The sequence below is a fragment of the Gorilla gorilla genome, chromosome 17 (assembly GCF_029281585.2).
Source record: "Gorilla gorilla gorilla isolate KB3781 chromosome 17, NHGRI_mGorGor1-v2.1_pri, whole genome shotgun sequence".
NCBI lineage: Eukaryota > Metazoa > Chordata > Mammalia > Primates > Hominidae > Gorilla > Gorilla gorilla.
The window spans coordinates 37,233,877-37,254,609 of record NC_073241.2 but is presented as its reverse complement, the minus strand read 5'-3'; the positions used below and the strand labels follow the sequence as shown (position 1 = coordinate 37,254,609).

General features: G+C 37.9%; 1 protein-coding gene across 13 annotated transcripts in view; it reads left to right on the top strand.

The window, feature by feature from the left end:
- Positions 1-20,733, top strand: part of CEP192 (centrosomal protein 192) — a 182,988-nt gene that overhangs the window by 19,619 nt on the left and 142,636 nt on the right. For all 13 annotated transcript variants that reach the window (XM_063699366.1, XM_019014173.3, XM_055368391.2 and 10 more), the window contains 7 exons: positions 2,697-2,749; positions 5,050-5,170; positions 6,892-7,040; positions 8,174-8,309; positions 8,776-8,900; positions 19,411-19,750; positions 20,215-20,358. In XM_063699366.1, coding sequence (XP_063555436.1) covers positions 2,697-2,749; positions 5,050-5,170; positions 6,892-7,040; positions 8,174-8,309; positions 8,776-8,900; positions 19,411-19,750; positions 20,215-20,358 — 1,068 coding nt within the window. The remainder of the gene's footprint in view (positions 1-2,696; positions 2,750-5,049; positions 5,171-6,891; positions 7,041-8,173; positions 8,310-8,775; positions 8,901-19,410; positions 19,751-20,214; positions 20,359-20,733) is intronic.

Here is a 20,733-nt window from a genome sequence, read left to right as displayed (position 1 = left end):
GGTGGCCAAGGCGGGCGGATCACCTGAGGCTGGGAGTTCAAGACCAGCCTGACCAACATGGAGAAACCCCGTCTCTACTAAAAATACAAAATTAGCGGGGCATGGTGGCACATGCCTTTAATCCCAGCTACGCAGGAGGCTGAGGCAGGAGAATCGCTTGAACCTGGTAGGTGGAGGTTGCGGTGAGCCGAGATCGCGCCATTGCACTCCAGGTAATGCAATAATAAGAGCGAAACTCCATCTCAAAAAGAAAAAAAAAGAAGTTGTACAAATGGCCAGTAAACACATGAAAATATACCCAGTATCATTAGACATCCAGGAAATGCAATTCAAAACCACAATGAGACTGGGCGCAATGGTTCATGCCTGTAATCCCAGCACTTTGGGAGGCCAAGGTGAGTGGATCATTTGAGGTCAGGAGTTCGAGACCAGCCTGGCCAACATGGTGAACCCCTGCCTCTACTAAAACTACAAAAATTAGCTGGGCGTGGTGGCGGGCGCCTGTAGTCCCAGCTACTTGGGGGGCTGAGGCAGGAGAATCACTTGAACCTGGGAGGTGGAGGTTGCAGTGAGCCGAGATTGCGCCACTGCATTCCAGCCTGGGTGACAGAGAGAGACTCTGTCTCAAAAAAAAAAAGAAACAATAAAAACAGAACCACAATGAGATGCTGCTTCACACTCACTAGGATAACTATAATAATAAAAAAAAGGAAAATAACGTCTTTGTGAGGATATGGAGAAATTGAAATCCTCATACATTATTGGTAGAAATGTAAAGTGGCATAGCCACTTTGGAAAGCAGTTTGACAGTTCCACAAAATGTTAAACATTGTGTTACCATGTGACTCCGCATTTGCACTCCTAGGTATATACCCAAGAGAAAGGAAACCATATGTCCACACAGAAACTTGTTTTTGTTTTGTTTTGTTTTGCTTTGTTTTGTTTGAGACAGAGTCTTGCTCTGTCACACCCAGTGCGTGGTGTGATCTTGGCTCAGTGCAGCCTCTGCCTCTTGAGATCCAGTGATTCTCCTGCCTCAGCCTTGCAAGTAGCTGGGATTACAGGCATGCACCACTACACCCAGCTAATTTTTGTATATTTAGTAGAGACGGGGTTTAGCCATATTGGCTAGGTTGGTCTCGAACTCCTGACCTCAAGTAATCCATCCACCTGCCTCGGCCTCCCAGAGTGCTGGGATTACAGGCATGAGCCACTGTGTCCGACCTCACAGAAAACCTTGTACATGAATGTTCATAGCAGCATTACTCACAACAGCCAAAAAGTGGAAGTAATTCAGATGTTAATCAACTGATGAATGGACAAAGAAAATGTAGTATGGCCACATGAGTGGAGTATTACTCATCCACAAAAAGGAGCAAAGTACTGATACGTGCTTTAATACAGGTGAGCCTTGAAAACATGCCAAGTGAGAGAAGAAAGACACAGAAGGCCACAAAATGTATGGTTCTGTTTATCCATAGGGAAATCTATAGATACAGAATGGCAAATAACAGAAAGTAAATTATTGGTTGTCAGAGGCTGGAAGGTAGCGGGAATGGGGAGTGATTGCTAATGGGTATAGTGTTTCATTTTGGAATAATGAAAATAGTGGTGATGGCTGCACAACCTAGTGAACATACTAAAAGCCACTGAACTATATACCTTTTTTTTTTTTTTTTTTTTTTTTTTTTGAGACGGAGTCTTGCTTTGTCGCCCAGGCTGGAGTGCAGTGGCGCGATCTCGGCTCACTGCAAGCTCCACCTCCCGGGTTCACGCCATTCTCCTGCCTCAGCCTCCCGAGTAGCTGGGACTACAGGCGCCCACTACCACGCCTGGCTAATTTTTTGTGTTTTTAGTAGAGACGGGGTTTCACCGTGTTAGCCAGGATGGTCTCGATCTCCTGACCTCGTGATCCGCCCGCCTCGGCCTCCCAAAGTGCTGGGATTACAGGCGTGAGCCACCGCGCCCGGCCCTGAACTATATACCTTAAAAGAGTGAATTAATGATATATTAATTGTATGTATCAATTAAAAAAACTTCCCATGTACCTATCCATTGGTATAAGATTTTGTCATACTTGCATCATCTCTCCTTTTCACTACTTTTTTCTGATATTTTAAAATTTTTAGATGCCATTTGTGCATATTTCAGTATGCATCTCCAAAAGTGTGGACATTTTCTTACATAACCACAGTGCTATTAACACAGCTAACGAACTTAGTGATTCTTTTTTTATTATCTGATACAGTTGTTCATATTGATTTGTGTGAATGGGGGGGTCTGAGAGAGGTTTTGTTATGCTGCAGCACCGTTGTCGCGTCTCGTGTGTTAGTGCCTTGTTGAAATACTCTAGGTCAGTCACACTGTAGTTTGTCCCACTATTTGGGTTTGTCCCTTTGCTTACTCAAGGTGCCATTTCTCTTGTTTCTCTCTCCACATCTCCTTCAAAGCAAAAGTTAGCTGTAAAGTCTTGATTAGATACATATTCAAGTTCTTTGGTACAATTTTTTTTTATGAATTCCCCACCCTAACATTTAAAAACATGTAACTGACCTATGATGGATTCATATACATCATTTAAAAGTGCTTTTATTCTATTTCAAGAGAAAAATATTTCTTGCTATTTTTAGGTATCGTTGGGTATTTGGTTGATAAAATAACCTGGTCTCTCAGTTTGTTTTTGTTTTCTTATACAGACTCACCTATTGATTTTCATTTACAGTCATGGATGAATAATAAGGAACCCAAGGTAACCTTTTATATATTTGTTATCATTTTCTGGAGTATTATAGGAAAGTAAAATTTCATATTTCACATATATAACTGTTAATATTAGTTAGATGCCATCTACTTTTTTCTAGTAGAGCTCTAACTTATCCAGCTTCAGTAAAAATGGGAGTTTCTCTCAAGTAATGAGAAGGTTCAGGGGTAGTGCTGGTGCCTGGGACTGTATTCTTGGGCTTGGTGATGTCAGAGCTGAGTCCATCTGTTTGCTCTGCTTCACTCTGTACTGGCTTCATCTAGAATGTTAGCTCCATGAGGGCAAGCATTTCTTTGTGTGTGTGTGTATATGTTTCATTGTATCCTGAGTGCCTGAGTGTCTGGAATGGTTCTCGGCCCTTAGTTGTCACTTAATAATTTGTTAAATGATAGAGAAGCTGTCTCATTTGTTGGCAACACAAGCCTATACTCTTAACACTTGTGATCAGAAAAGAGAAAAAAGACAGGTCTAATGAGCTCACTTGGCTCATATGTCCTCCCCTCTGCAAATCACTGTGCCAAGGGGTGGGTTGGGATGAGCCTGGATCTTATGTCCACTTCTGTGTGTGTGCTTGTGCATGAGTGTGTATACATGCGCAGATAGAGGAATGCAAGTGACAACGCCACTGGACTACCTGAAGTATAAAGGATGAGCTCTTCAGAGGAGAGATGCTGAGAAGATAAACTGTTTATGCCCAACATTACCACCAAACCTGGATTTCAGGCATGCAGTCATGAATTTATGAGACTTACTTACAAAATATAAACTAAACACTGTTAAAACTTATAAAAAGGAGGTACACCTTTTGTAAGAGTTGTAAAGTTTATTTTTATAGAATGATTGCAAAAGGGTCTAAAGTAAAAGTGATTTCCCTGTGCCAGCGATTGGCAAACCATAGCTTATGGCCTGCATCCAGTCTGCTGGCTGTTTTTGTAAAGTTTTATTGGAATACGGTTGTGCCCGTTTGTGTATGTTTTGTTTATGGCTGTTATTTGTGCTACAACAGCAGAATTGAGATGTGACAGAGATTGTACTGCTCATAAAGCCTGAAGTATTTATTATCTGGCCCTTACACAAAATGTTTGTTGACCCTGCCCTATGCACTCACCCTGTATGTGACCCCTAGTAAGTTTCAAGTGCGAGAGATGCTTTTTAGAGGAAGTTAGGTGTAGTGAAGTTGAAATTAATTAATTTTTGAAATTAATAATATAAGGGACCTTAAAACTGGAAAGCAACAAAAGTATAGAAACATGAGATGCTTGATTAAAAAGAGGAAGAAATGAGAATGGGGAAAATAAATGTGTTAGAAAACAGACTGAAGGGAGCTGCTACTATGTGTAGGTCTCATCTCATCTGTGGAGCTATGCCACTTTATCAGAATGGAGACATTTTCCAGGGACCAAGCATGGCAGAGTACACGGTGTTCTCAGTAGCCAACATGACCAAAAAGACAGGGGTGTTTTACATATTGTGCTTTCCCATACAGATTTTTTCCCAATTTTTATATTATAAAAACTTTCAAAGCTCAGAGCTTATATTGCACAGCTGTTAACATTTGCCATGTTTTAAGTGATCGTCTATTTTAAATAACAGTAGATTATAGTAGTCCTTGATGCCCCTGGTGCTTAGATATTTGTGAGAATAGCTCAGCACTGTCCTCTCTAAATGTAAAATTGGATTAAGATTCCACGTTTCTGTCTTAAAAATCAGTGCGCATTTTCCAATATAATTCCTATGCTGGTGTTATTTACATATATATATGTAATATATATGAAATATAATCACACTTAGAGGGAAATGTTACATTTTCATTCTGGGCCTTGAGTATCATTAAATGGCTGCGTGCCCTTTAGGGTTACATGTTCCCTGGTTGAGGAGCAGAGAAATTGATTTTTCCAATGTAATGGTGCAAAGAGTTCCTTAGATACAGGCTGCCGGGTCTAGCTTTGCTGTTATCTTCACTTTCTCGTAAGCCTTGTGTTGCTCAAGTTCAGTTATGTATTTGTATACTTACTATATTACGAGCCTCTCTGAGCATGTGCACAGTTTGAGGGAAGCCTTAAGTTTTAAGGATGTTCTATTGGGCAGGTCAGGTGAGGGAGGTGGCGTGGGGGAAAGGGAAGTTATTAATACATGTACAATTGCTAGCCCTTTATTGCCTGAGCTGTGATTTACAGATACTGAACACATTGGAGGTTGAGAACATACTTGGTCCTTTTTGTAGCCTTGTACTATGCTCTTCAGAGCCCTGAATGTGCTTCTCTTACTTGCCATTTTGTTTCTTATAGATTGTTGTGCTTGATGCTGGAAAACATTTTGAAGACAAGACTCTAAACAGTGACCTAAGCCACACTAGCTTATTAGAAAATGAGAAACTTATGTTACCGAGAAGCTTGGAAGATTCTTCTGGTACTGCAGAGTAACCTGTGTTTCCCTGGTCTTCACCTTGCCACTCCACTTTATTCTTTTTTGTTGCAGTAGTTATGATGCCAACTTTTTGGGTTTTTTGTCCTTACCTTTTCTTCCTACCTGCCGGCACTCAAATGGCCACTTCTATTAAGTGATGGAATTGAAGAATTTATTTCTATATATCTATCCTGATATGATTATACTCATCCTCAGTTTAACATAGTTAGGGTACAAAGTAGTCACCTGGAGGTGCCCTTCGGTGTATAGCACTGTGTTTAGAAATTAGGGGAACCATGAAATTTTTTTTTTTTTGAGATGGAATCTCGCTCTGTCACCTGGGCTGGAGTGCAGTGGTGTGATCTCGGCTCACCACAACCTCCGCCTCCTGGGTTCAAGTGATTCTTCTGCCTCAACCTCCTGAGTAGCTGGGATTACAGCTGCCCACCACCATGTCTGGCTAATTTTTGGATTTTTAGTAGAGACAGGGTTTCACCAGGTTGGCCAGGCTCGCCTGGAACTCGTGACTTAAAGTGATCTGCCCACCTCGGCCTCCCAAAGTGTTGGGATTACAGGCGTGAGCCATCGCACCTGGCCGGAACCATGAAATATTTGGCCTCTGCTCTCGGACACCTTAGTCAGGTGCAGAGAAGAGATGCAGAGCCAATTGTCAGATTGGTTTTCATAAACCCAACAGGCCCCAAATGTGCCTGGGAATTATAGGGGGTGAGAAATTAACTCTGATTGAGGCAGGTACTGAAGCTTTCTAGAAAAAGGATGGAGCCTGTGCCAGGCCTTAGATATGGGAGGAGGAGGAGGACATGTCAGGAAGCAGGAACAGCATCAGCAAAGGCCCTGCTGTAAGCACGTGGGTTGTGTTTTGGGAAACAGCCAGGGGTTTTGTGTGGCAAGTTTACAGCACCTATAGGAGGCCACATTGGTAAATAAGCCCAGAAAAGTAGACTAGGGCCACATTATGCATGACTTTGAAAGCCAGGCTGATGAGCGGAGTGAGCATCACATCCATGGAGAGCAGGTTTTGCTATCAAAGGAGTTTTCAGACTTTTTTGGATTTTGGAATAGTGGATAAATAATCATTGATCTGAATGTATCCAATCTTTGATTGCTTTAGTATGCTGGATTCTTGTAGACAGAATTGCTAAGACATAGGTGATGAGTGTTGTTGAGACTCTTAATGTTGATTGCAAAATTGACCTCTAAAGTGACATTGCCAACTTAGAAGACCATGACTGACTGAGGGGTCATGTTTTATTTTGTGCTTGCTGAGCTGGGTGTTACAGTGTTGAAAACCCCTGCAGTGGCCTTTCTCCTTCCCTCCCTCCTCCCTCCTTCCTCCCTTTCTTTTACTTCTCCTGTGATAGGCTCATCTATACTTTTTTGATAGAGGTAACCATTTGCCACACCATTTTCTGGAAAGTCTGCTTTCTTCTCATTGATTTGTGATGCCACATTTATTGTACTCTGACTTTTGATAACATGCCAGGGTCTGTTTCTGTCCTGTCTTCTCAAAGAGGTTAAATATTTATCTTGTATTAAAATGTTCATAATGGTTTAGTTACAATAGTTTTCTCATGTCAAAAAAAAAAAAACACCAAAATCTTAGTCCATTGACTCATTTATGTCTTATCAGCCTTTTTAATTACAAATTATTGCTTAGTCACTACTTTAAAGCATGTCCTATTTTTTCTCGATTTTATCAATAGATGATGATATTGATGATGAAATGTTTTATGATGATCATTTGGAGGCTTATTTTGAACAACTGGCAATTCCAGGAATGATATATGAAGACCTAGAAGGACCAGAACCTCCAGAAAAAGGTTTTAAGTTACCTACAAATGGTCTTAGTCAGGTGTGTTCCAGTCTTTATGATTTTTCAGAAATTTGACATTAGAAAATTACTATTGGTGTCCTTGGATGTTCACATGAAATGTAAGCCTTTGGACTTTGGACTTTTCTTTGGACTCTGTGTTTCCGAGGTATGAATTGATAAGAAATGCCTACCCTTTCTTCCTTCTTGGTACCTTTCCCTCACCTACAGAAAATTAAAGGAGTAACACAATGGACATCTACACCCTCTTCCTCCAGTTAACCAATTGCTAAAGTTTGCCACCTTTGCATTTTCTTTCTCTCTCCATAAATACTTTCTTCTCTGAATCATTTGAAAGTAAGTCGCAGAGAGTATGACATTTCACTCGAATACTTCAGCATTTATCTTTTGTAGATAAGGACATTTCCACAATTCTGTTACCTAACTTTGATATAATAATTTAAATTACTGTACAGTCCATATTCACATTTACCCAATAATACCCAGAATATCCTTTATTCTTACTATTTTTTATCTACAATTTAATCAAAGATTAACCTTGCCTTTGGTTGTCCTGTCTCTTTATTCTCTTTTAATTTGGAGTAGTTCTTTCATGACGTGATCTATTTTGTAAAATCTAGGCCCTTTGTTTTGTAGAGTGAACCGTAATCTAGTCAGGAGGGAAAAATAACCATAATCTATTTTCCCTCCTGACTAGATTAGATTAAACATTTTGGCAAGAATACAGATTAAACGGTTTCTCATGAGTGGATTCATAGTAAACCAGGCAGTGTTGTGTACTTCTCATTGCCCTACACCGGGAGACGTTTATCTCTCCCGCAATTGGTGATACTGTTTTTGATAATTTTGGCTAAGGTGATGTCAGCTGGATTCCTCCTTGTGAAGGTAGCTTTTCCCCTTCATTATTAATAAGTCATCTGTGGGATGAGATATCAGCCCTTTGATCATCTTATTCCCCGGCAACTCTTCACTAGCTGGTTTCAGTGTCCTTGCTGACTCTTGGAAATATTGATTACTCGCGTGGTGACAGTGGCGATTTTTCTAATTCCTTCTACACTTATTTTCTGGCATCCTTCAGTAAAGCCACATTTTCTCCCTCAAAATATTTCATTTTAATTTAAAAGATTAATACAGCTAAGATATTCTTTCAACAGGCAAATGAAAACGGTAGCTTAAACTGCAAGTTTCAATCAGAAAATAACAGCTCTCTGATTTCCCTCGACTCACACTCTTCTGAAACAGCTCACAAAGAGTCTGAGGAAAGCCAAGTTATTTGTCTACCTGGGACTAGTAAGTATAGAAATATGATTCTTTTGTTCTTAAGTTCTAGTTTTGACTTTACCTTTTTTTAAAAAAAAATATTTCTCTGGTATGATTTAGCATATATTAACTCTTCTAGTCCCTCAGGTCTTTAGACAGTCTAAAACTTTTCAAAAGAGCTTTTAATAATAGCTGAGTAAATTAGTGTTACTAGAAATACCGTAGTATATATTTCTTGGATTGAATATTACAAATAATTGTATTCTATCCAGACATTGATAATTAAATATGAATTCTTTGGGTATGGTAGCAGTTTATCATGTTTATTATTGCCTCTTACTGTTGCTTATTTTCTCTCTATGAAAATGGCTAAATTTGTCATAGGAGTGCTAAGTATTAGGGTTACATAAAATAATTTCACTGGCAAGAATCAGTTATTATGTTAGATTACTCAGATTTGATGTGGCTCCGTTAACATTTTTCTTTATTTTTTCAGGTAATTCTATAGGTACTGGAGATAGTAGAAGGCACACAGATGGTATGTTACCATTTTCCTCTGGTACTTGGGGAACTGAGAAAGAAATAGAAAATTTGAAGGGTATTGTTCCAGATCTTAACAGCGTAAGTTACGCATTTTTCTTAGATTTCCTATAAAAAAAGGAATAAGGGGTCTTTTGTGTTTATATGATATCAGTTTTTTTCAAAGAAACAGTAACTGTTGACTTCTGAAAAATACAGAAAAAGTAAAGAACTCACTACTGATAAATTTTCGATATGTTTATAAGTATCTTTCATACAATTATATACATTTTCTTGTATTTAAATATTTATTGACTTGCATTTAGATTAGTCATTTGGAAAGTTCTTTAGCCCAGTGTCCAGTCATTACATGAAAAAGCAAATGGGTCTTTTACCTTGCTCAAACATATTTGTTTTTCATTGTTTCAGTTTTTTCTGTTTGTTAATAGTACCCCGTTTCTCCTGTGCCTGAAGCTTGGTAGTCATTTCTGACTCATACCTATTCATTATGCCCTTTTTAAATAGTGTTATTATAGTTTTATAAACTGTGATTTGAATTTTGCATGTAGGTTAATTTTTTCGCGCTTAGACCCACTTGTCCAGTATTGATTAAAATAATGCTTGCTTTTTTGCTTTATTCTGTGCATCTCTATTTTGTACATGTTAAATATATTTTTAATTTAAATTTTAACTTGTAAAATACATATAACATAAAATTTACTATCTTAATCTTTTTTTTTTTTCTTTTTGAGACAGTCTCACTCTGTCACCCAGGCTGGAGTGCAATGGCGTGATCTCAGCTCACTGCAACTTCTGCCTCCCAGGTTCAAGCAATTCTCCTGTCTCAGCCTCCCAAGTAGCTGGGATTACAGGTGCACATCACCACCTGGTTAATTTTTGTATTTTTAGTAGAGATGGAGTTTCACCGTGTTGGTCAGGCAGGTCTGAAACTCCTGGCCTCAAGTGATCTGCCCACCTTGGCTTCCCAAATTGCTGGGATTACAGGAGTCAGCCACCACACCCAGCTACTATCTTAATCATTTTTAAGTGTACAGTTCAATAATGTTAAGTACATTTACATTGTGCAGCCAATCTTCAGGACTCTTCATCTTGTAAAACAAACTCTACCCATTAAACAACAAACCTCAGTTCCCTCCTGCCTTCCAACTCATGGCAGCTACCATTCTACTTTCTGTCTCTATGAATTTGCCCACTCTGGGTAACCTCATATAAGTGAAATCATACAATATTTGGCCTTCTGTGTCTGGCTTATTTTATTAAGCATGTTTTCAAGGTCTGTTCATGTCGTAGCATATATCAACATTTCATTTTTTCTTGTGGCCGAATAATGTTCTATTATATATACCACATTATATTTATCCCCTCATCCTTCTGTGGACACTTGGGTGTTTCTGTCTTTTGGCTTTTGAGTGTAATGCTGCCGTGAACGTCAGTATACAAATTACCTGTTCGAGTCCTAGCTTTCAGTTTGTTTGGATATATATGTAGGAGTGAAATTGTTGGGTCATATGGTAATTCTGTGTTTAATGTTTTGAGGAACTGCCATAGTGTTTTTCACAGCAGCTGCACCAGTACATCCACCAGCAAAACACTAGGATTCCAATTTTTCCACATCCTATTTGACACTCTTTACTTTTTTCCCTTTTTAAATTATAGTTATCCTAATGAGTATGAAGTAATATCTCATTGTGGTTTTCATTTGCATTTCCTTGATGACAGTCATATTGAACATCTTTTTATGTGCTTCTTTTCATGTATGTCTTCCTTGGGGAAATATTCATTTAAGGCCTTTGCCCACTTTTTAATTGAGTTTTTTTGTTGTTGTTGAATTGTAGAGTTCTTTATGTCATCTGGATATTAAGTCCTTACCAAATGTATGAATTGCAAATTTTCCTCCCATTCTGTAGGTTGTCTTTTACTTTCTTGATATTGTCCTTTCACGTGCAAAAATTTTAAATTACGATGTAATGTGATCTATTTTTATATTGCTACCTGTGCTTTTGTTGTTATAGCTATGAAATTGTTGTCAAATTCAATGTCATGAAGATTTTCCTGTTTTATTCTAAGAGTTTTATAGAGTTAGCTTTTACATTTAGATTGTTAATCTGACTTTGTGAAAGAAAAAGAAAAAAGGGAAAAAGAAAACGATTGTTGATTTCTTTTGAGTTTATTTTTATATATGGTGTTAGGTAAGGGTCTAACTAACATCATTCTTTTGCATGTGGATATTAAATTTTCTCAGCACCATTTATTAAAAAGGCTGTTCTTTCTCCATTGAATGGTCTTGGCACTTTTGTCAGAAATCAATTTATCATGTATGTGAGGGTTTACTTCTGGCTTCTCTAGCCCATTGGTCTATTTGTCTGTCTTTTTGACAGTGCCACACTGCTTTAATCACTATATCTTTGTAGGACGTTGGGAAGTGTTAGTCCTTCATCCTTCAACTTAATTCTTCTTTTTCAAGATTTTTTTGGCTGAGGCCCTTTGCAATTCCATATGAATTTGAGGATCAGCTTTTCCATTTCTTTAGAAAAGGCTGTTGAAATTTTGAGAGGGATTTTGTTGAATCTACAGGTCACTTTGGGTAGTATTGATACCTTTGCAGTGTTAAGTCTTCATATTCATGAAGACACAGGATGTCTGTCCATTTAGGTCTTTAGGTCTTCTTTCTTTAAACAGTGTTTTGTAGCTTTCAGTATGTCTTTCACTTCCTTGATTAGATTTATTCCCAAGTACTTTTGTCTTTTAGATGCTATTGTAAATGGAATTGCTTTCTTCATTTACATTTTGGATTGTTTATTGCTGGTGTTTAGAAACATCTGATTTTTGTGTACTGATCTTGTACCTTCTAGATTTTTCTCCATTGTTATCTTCTAGGAGTTTTATAGTTTTGCATTTTACATTTAGGTCTGTCATCCATTTTCAGTTAATTTTTGTGAAAGGTGTAATGTCTTTTTTGAGATTCATTTTTTTGCATATAAATATCCAATTGTTCCAGCACCATTTGTGAAAAGACTATCTTTGCTTCATCGTGTTGCCATTGTTCCTTTGTCAAAGATTAGTTTGACTATATTTATGTGGGTCAGTTTTTAGAATCTCTATTCTGCTGATCTGTTTGTCTGTTCTTTCACCAATACATCACTGTCTTGATTACTGCAGCTTTATTAAGTAATGAAATTGGACAGTGTCTTCTCACTTTATTCTTATTTTTCAAGATTGAGTTGGTTATTCTGGGTCTTTTGCCTCTTTGTGTAAACTTTATTTTTTTTTTTAATTTTTCTTTTTATTGTTTGAGATGGAATGTCTCTCTGTCACCCAGGCTGGAGGGCAGTGGCATGATTATGGCTCACTGCAACCTCCGCCTTCCGGGTTCAAGCAATCCTCTCTCCTCAGCCTGCCAGGTAGCTGGGATTAGAAGTGTACGCCACCGTGCCCAGCTAATTTTTGTATTTTTAGTAGAGATGAGGTTTCACCATGTTGGCCAGACTGGTCTCAAACTTCTGATTTCAAACGATCCACCTGCCTCTGCCTCCCAAAGTGCTGGGATTACGGCATGAGCCACCATGCCCAGCCTGTGTAATCTTTAGAATCAGTTTGTCAGTATCCAAATTCAGAACTTGGCTGGGATTTTGATTGGTATTAAATTGAATGTATAGGTGAGGTTGGGAAGAACTGACATTTTGACAGTGTTGAGTCTTCCTATCCATGAACATTGAATATCTCTATCTCTCTGTTTATTTGGTTTTCTTTTATTTCTTTCTCAGAGTTTTGTAGTTTTCTCGCACATAGATGTTATATATATTTTGTTAGATTTATACCTATTTCATATGTGGGGATGTTAATGTAGATAGTATTGTTTTAAAGTTCAAATTCTACTTGTTCATTGCTAGTGTACAGGAAAGCAGTTAACTTTTATATAATAAACATGTATGCTGTCATCTTTTATTAGTTCCAGGAATTTTTTTGTCAGTTCTTTTGGATTTTCTGCATAGATAATCATGTCATCTACAAACAAAGACAGTTTTTATTTCTTCCCAATCTGTATACATTTTATTTCCTTTTCTTGTCTTATTGCATTAGATAGGACTTAAAGACAGCTTTTTTTCCTCCCAATCTATATACACTTTATTTCCTTTTCGTGTCTTAATTGCATTAGCTAGGACTTATAGTATGATGTTGAAAAGTAGTGGTGAGAGGAGACATCTTTGCCTTATTTCTGATCTTAGTGGAAAGGCTTCTAGCTTCTTACTATTAAGTATGATGCTAGCTATAGGTTTTTTTTAAGGTTTTTTAACTTATTTTATTTTTATCAAGTTGAGAATGTTTCTCTTTCTAGTTTACTGGGAATTTTTATCATGAATGGGTGTTAGATTTTTGTCAATTTTTTTTTTTTTGCAGCTATTGATATGATCACGTGATTTTGTTTTTTTTATAGTCTGTAAATTGATTTTTGATTGTTGAACCAGGCTTGCATACCTGGGATCTCCTTGGTTATGACGTATAATTCTTTTTATATAATATTTGATTTGATTTTCTAATATTTTGTAGAGGGGCTTTGAATCTGTGTTTATGGGAGAAATTGGTCAGTAGTTTTATTTTTTTGTGATGTTTTTAGTTTGGGTATTAGGTTGATGCTGACTTCATAGAATCTGTTAGTAAGTATTCCCTCTGCTATTTTCTGAAAAAGGTTGTAGAGAATTAGTATAATGTTTTCCTTAATTGTTTGGTGGAATTCACTGTTGAACCTATCTGGGCATGGTGCATTCTATTTTGGAAGGTTATTCATTATTGCCTTAATTTCTTTATCAGATAGGGGCCTACTCAAATTGTATATCCATTGCGTGAGTTTTTTTCTGATAAGAAGAATGTGTATTCTGCAGTTTTTGGGTGAAGTATTCCATAGATGTCCATTATATCTAGTTGATTGTTAGTGTTGAGTTCAACTGTGTTGTTATTGAATTTCTTCTCGCTGGATCTGTTTCTGATAGAGGAGTGTTGAGGTCACCAGTTATGATAGTTGGTTCATCTATTTCTCTTTGTAGTTCTATTAGTTTTTACTACCTGTATTTTGATGCTCTCTTGTAAGGTGTATACACGTTAAGGATGGTTATGTCTTCCTAGAGAATTGATTCCTCTATATCATTATGTAGTACCCTGCCTTATCTCTGATAACTTTCCCTACTTTGAAGTCTGCTCTGTCTGAAAGTAATATAGCTATTCCTGCTTTCTTTTGATTAGTGTTTTAATGGTATATCTTTCTCCATCCATTTACTTTTAATCTACATGTTGGTTTCTTGTAGACGTCACATACTTAGGTCTTGTTTTTTGATTCTCCTCTGAAAATCTGTTTCAGTTGGTATGTTTGTTTGTTTATTTATTTATTTATTTTTTGAGGTGGAGTCTTGCTCTGTTGCCAGGCTGGAATGCAGTGGTGCAATCTCAGCTCACTGCAACCTCTGACTCCCTGGTTCAATTGATTCTCCTGCTTCAGCCTCCCGAGTAGCTAGAATTACAGGCATGCACCACCACGCCCAGCTGATTTTTGTATTTTTAGTGGAGATGGGGTTTCACCATGTTGGCCAGGATGGTCTTGATCTCCTGACCTCATGATCCACCCGCCTTGGCCTCCCAAAGTGCTGGGATTACAGGCGTGAGCCACCGTGCCTGGCCTATTTATTTTTATTCATTTATTTTTTTGAGACTGAGTCTAGCACTGTTGCCCAGGCTCTAGTGCAGTGGTGCGATCTCAGCTATCTGCGACCTCCACCTCCTGAATTCAAGCAATTCTCCTGCCTCAGCCTCCCGAGTAGCTGGGATTACAATTGTGTGCCACCCCACCTGGCTAATTTTTTTGTGTTTTTAGTAGAGATGGAGTTTCACCACGTTGGCCAGGCTGGTCTCGAACTCCTGACCTCAAGTGATCCACCCGCCTTCGCCTCCCAAAGTGCTGGAATTACAGGCGTGACCCACTGCCCCCAGCCAGTTGGTGTATTTAGACCATTGACTTTGAAAGTGATTAATTGATATAGTTGGATTAATGTCTGCCATGTTGTTCTTTTTTTTTTTCCCTATTTTTTTCTTTCAGTCTTATTCTTCTCTTTGTGGTTTTATTTTAAGAATATTATTATTATTATTATTACTATTTTGAGACAGGGTCTCTATGTTGCCCAGACTGGAGTGCAGTGGCAGGATTATAGCTCACTACAGCCTCGAACTGCTAGGCTCAAGCGATCCTCCTGCCTCAGCCTTCTGAGTAGTTGGGACAACAGGCACATGTCACTACACCTGGCTAACTTTTAAATTCTTTGTAGAGCTAGGGTCTTGCTGTGTTGCCCAGTCTGGTCTTGAGCTCCTGGCCTCAAGTGATTCTCCCACCTTGGCCTCCTGAAGTGCTGGGATTACAGGGGCCAGCCACTGTGCCTGGTCTCTTTGTGGTCTTAATTCAGCATTTTATATGATTCCATTTTCTCTTTGTTAGCATATCAGATATAATTCTTTTTTGTCCCACTTTTTTTAGTGGTTGCTCTAGAGTTTGCAGTATATATTTAAAATTAATCCATATTCACTTTCAGATAACATTATACTGCTTAACAGGTAGTTTGAGTAATGATAATAACAAAATATTCCTAATTCCTCCCTCCCATTCCTTGTATCATTGCTATCATTCATTTCACTTACATATAAGTATATATAAGCATATATGTGTGTCTGTATATAGACACACACCCTCACCTGTGTATGCTCATACATACACGTAAGCATACATAATTGAATACATTGTTGCCATTATTTTTCTGAACAATGTTATTAGACCAATTAAAAATTAGAAAAATAAAATGTTTGTTTTACCTTTACTTATTCTGTCTTTGATGCTCTTCCTTTCTTTGTAGATTTAAGATTCTGACCTATATATTTTTCTTCTCTCAAAATAACTTTTTAAAAAATTTCTTGCAAGGCAGGTCTGCTGGCAACAAATGCCTTCAATTTTTGCTTGTCTGAGAAAGTATTTCCCTTTCATGTTTGAAGGATAATTTCTCAGGGTACAGAATTAGAAATTGATGGTTTCTTTCTTTCAACTCTTTAAAGTAGTTTACTTCACTGCCTTCTTGCTTGGCATGGTTTCTGAGGAGATGCCAAATGTTGCTCTTTGTTCTCTGTGAGTAAGGTGATTTTTTTCCTCTCTGGTTTCTTTAGGATTTTTTCTTTATCTTTGATTTTCTGTAGTTTGAAATGATATGCTTAGGTGAACTATTGGTTTTGGTTTTTATTTATTTTTTTCCAAGTACAGCCCTATTGCAGTATGCCTTTATCTTGTTTGGAGTTCTGTGAGCTTCCCGGTATGTGGCTTGTTGTCTGAATTAGTTTGGAGAAATTCTCAGTCATTATTGTTGCAAATATTCTGTTGCTTTCTGTTTGTCTTCTCTTTTTGATGTCTCTGTTATGCATATGTTATACATTTTGTAGTTGTCCTGCAGTTTTTTGAGATTGTTTTTTTCATTCATTGTTGTCTTTGCATTCAGTTTTAGAAGTCCATTGGCATATCCTGGAGCTCAGAGTATCTTTCCTGTGCTGTGTCCAGTCTACCAATGAGCCCAGCATAGACAGTCGTCACGTGTTACAGTTTTTGACCTCTGGCATTTCTTTCTGATTCTTTCTCATAAGTTCCATTTCTCTGTTTACATTGCCACTCCGTTCTTTCATGTTGTCTGCTGTATCCATTAGAGCCCTTAGAATATTCATCATAATTGTTTTTGATTTCTGGCCTGAGTATACCAACATCCCTGCCGTATCTGGTTCTGCTGGTTCTGATGCTTGCCTTGTCTCTTCAAACTGTTTTTTTTGCCTTTTAGTATGCCTTTTAATTTTTTCTTGTTAGCTGGACGTGATGTACCAAGTAAAAGAACTGCTGTAAATAGGCCTTTCATTATGTTGTGGTAAGGTGTTGGGGAGGGAAAGCATTCCATAATTCTGTGATTCAATCTCAGTCTTTAAGTGAGCCTGTGTCTTTAGACTGTGGACTCCACAAGTGTTTCTCAGTTTTTTCCTCCCCTTAGGATGGACAGGGTGGCTAGAGGGAGCTGGAGTTGGGTATTTAACTTTCCCCAGGCTACTTAGGCTCAGATAAAACCCCAGCAGGTTAGGTTTTCTTGAGGTTTGTTCTTGTTTTTTCTAAGAACAAAGTGCCCTGTTATATTTCAGAATTACCCCTTTCTCCTCCCCATACTGGAAGCCCAAGGGGATTTTTCTCCATTATTTGCTGTGAGAACTTGGTTGTGCTGCAAGTAAAACTCACAAAAGCATGGGGCCCACCTATGACTGGATCCTCTGGAGTTTTTAACTCTCAGACTTTTCCACACTGAGCCTGCAGCAATTCACTAGTTACATGTCAGGTATTCCTTCTCTGCTGGTTACTGTGGAGGTTTCTGCTTGGGAGTATATCCCCTGGTATGTTAGGATTCTCTGTATTTGCCTGTCTTTCCAGTTTTAGAGGCCCCCGTTTATCCTGTTACCTTCTCTTAGGGATCTAAGAAGAGTTGTTGATTTGTCAGTTTGTTCATCTTTTTACTTGTTGTCGGGATGGAGTGGCGACTTCCAAGCCCTTTATACTCAGAACTGGAAGCTAGAAGTTGTAACTGCCTTCTTTATTCAAGATTAAGTTGCTTTACGGATGAGACAGCCAGTTTTCCACATTATGTTTCTTTTTAATCTTTGCAAGTGTTGTATATGAAAAGCAGTTATCTCGTTTTATTTGACATTTTTTTTTCTATTGGGGTATTTGTATTTTAACTTAATTTTATAAGGTTTTTATGTTATGGAAATATATTGATCTTTATATGTTTTAGGCTTTAATGTGTGTATGAGCTTCCTAGGTTGCCAGAGCAAATTACCACAGGCATGCCTAAAACAACAGAAATTTATTTCCTCACAGTTATGGAGGCCAAAAGTCTGAAATCAAGGTGTTAGCAGGGTGATTCTCCCTCCTAAGGCTCTTAGAGGAGAATCCTTCCTGGTTCTCCTGGCTTCTGCTGGCTCCTGGTGTTCCTTGGCTTGTAGCAGCAGCACTCACATCTCTCTCTGTGTGTTCACGTGGCCTTGTCCTCTGTGTCTTTGTCTAAAATTTTCTTCTCTTGTCTGTGATACAGACATTGGTCATTGTGATTAGGGTCCCTAAATCCAGGATGGTCTTATCTCAAGATCCTTAAGTTAATTACATCCGTAAAGACCTTGTTTCAGAATAATATCGCAATTTATAGTTACCAGGCTTAGGACTTGGATATATCTTTTTGAGGGGAAACAATTCAAGACATCAGAGTGTTACACTTAGAAGATGTTATCCACTGAAGAATATAAGACAATCATCTGTGTTTTTTCCTAGTACTCTTATATCTAAATCTTTAAGTCATCTGGAATTTATTTTGATGTTTGTTTATTTATTTTATTTATTTATTTTTGAGACGAAGTCTCACTCTTGTCCCCCAGGCTGGAGTGCAATGGCGGGTTCTTGGCTCACTGCAACCTCCGCCTCCTGGGTTCAAGCGATTCTCTTGCCTCAGCCTCCCGAGTAGCTGGGATTACAGGTGCCCGCCACCACGCCCGGCTAATTTTTGTATTTTTAGTAGAGATGGGGTTCACCATGTTGGCCAGGCTGGTCTGGAACCCCTGACCTCAGGTGATCTGTCCGCCTTGGCCTCCCAAAGTGCTGGGATTACAGGTGTGAGCTACCGTGCCTGGCCTTGATGTTTATTTTTATATAATAATGTTGGCAAAGCACCCAGTTAATAAATGGTGACATTAGGATTTGAACCTATTGTCTTTCTTATTCGAAAGTTATCATTTATTTAGAATGACCTCCTTTTAGTGTTGTAACTTTCAGAAACTGTGCCTTACCAGGTTGTTCTTATTGCTTGTCTTACTATAGCAGAAAGGACTGCTGTTAATAAGTTTCATTGGCATGTGATACCATGGTGGCAGCCAAATGTCCACGAACAGTATTGAAGACACTTGAGCCACTTTTCAGCAGTTGTTATTTTAGGAAAGAATAAGAAGTGCCACTTGGAAAAATGTTTTGGAGAGCATAGTTTGAAGGCACTGGATTAATTTGCTCTGTCTGATACAAATTTTACTGGACTGGCCAGGGCCATTTGTAGTATAAACTGCCTTACTCCTATTAAAAGATATTAATATCTGATATTAATATCAAGGGCTGTTTATCCATATTAATTTTATGAGGCTAGTCACACTAATAAGCTTACCATGTTTGTGGAGACTTTTATTGGTAATGATAAAAGTTGGGCTGACAACATTTCTATCATCCTGTAATGTAATGCACACATAGAGCCCACTTTTGGTATGTAAATGTCTTGATGTGTTTCCTATGACCACATCACAAAGTCTGGTTTTGGTAAGTTGCTGATCATTGGTTCATATATTCACATATAGTCTAGAATACAGCGAATACTGTGTGTTCTCTTCTTTCATATAATAAACATTTTATATCAACTATATAATTTTTCCCATAAATTTTAAAATAAGTTATAAAAAACAAGACTTACTGTTGCTCTGTTAAAAAATCTGATTTTTTGTTTTAAAGGAATGTGCAAGTAAAGATGTTCTGGTGAAGACCCTCAGGGCTATTGACGTGAAACTTAACTCTGATAATTTTCATGATGCAAATGCCAATGGAGGTGGTTTTGACCTGACTGACCCTGTAAAACAGGGGGCAGAGTGTCCTCATCAAAATAAGACAGTTTTGCACATGGATGGATGTTTAGACACTGAGACTCCTACGGTGTCCATTCAAGAAAATGTGGATGTAGCCTCTTTGAAGCCCATTAGTGACAGTGGAATTAATTTCACTGATGCCATTTGGTCACCAACTTGTGAAAGGCGAACATGTGAATGTCACGAGTCCATCGAAAAGAATAAAGACAGTAAGTGGACTTTTTAAAAAATAGAGTGAAAGAAATAGATGTTCGTACATTTTGAATAGGACATATTTTCATGTGAAATGTGCCAGTCTTTCCTGTTGAAATATTTTAGTGTTTTTATAGTTTAAACAAAATTTTAAATCTACTTGTACAGGGAGGATTGCTCAGAAATGGTATCTTTTCTCACAGATCTAGTGAAAATGTACCTTTCTAGCTAACTCTTAGCATTCTTTCTCTATTCCTCATTCTCCATTATAGACTTTTTTTGTGAGTAAGGCTGGCTTGCTTTCTATCAAAGAGATACTTTTCTTTTGGGGAAATGGGTTTTCCTTTTTCTAACTAGCTTTGGCAAACTTCAGTACTGTTGATAACTAAGGTAGTCATCTAAATTTAAAAAAAATTGAGAATGTTTTGTCATTTTAGTTGTTACGTGTGTCATTTGATATTTTGGGAATTTTATTTTTTAGAAACAGATCTCCCACAGAGTGTGGTCTATCAAAATGAAGAGGGTAGGTGGGTCACAGACCTTGCCTATTACACATCTTTTAATAGCAAACAAAATTTAAATATGTCTCTAAGTAATGAGATGAATGAAGACTTCAGATCTGGTTGTAAGTATATGGATAAACATTTATTATAACATTTTCACTGTTTCTTATCTTTCTAAGATTACCGTGTATATGTTGGTCAGCCACATCAGATCCCTTCTGGACTATCATTGTATTCTGGAAGCACTTCACTTGTTTTTATAGGACCCAAGGTTTTAGTTAGCCAGTCTTAATCATTGTAGAATGAGCCAAGCCATTTCCTTAAGCAAAGCCAATGAGTGAGAATAGCATTCGTATACTACCATGTAGACCCCATAGTATTGCAGGGCTGGAAGGGACTTTAGGTTTTGCTTGTCCCTTTAAAATTTCTGACCTGAGCAAAGGAAATGTCCTGATAAATCAGCAGTTACAAAAACCAGTCCATGAAAGGTAGAAAGT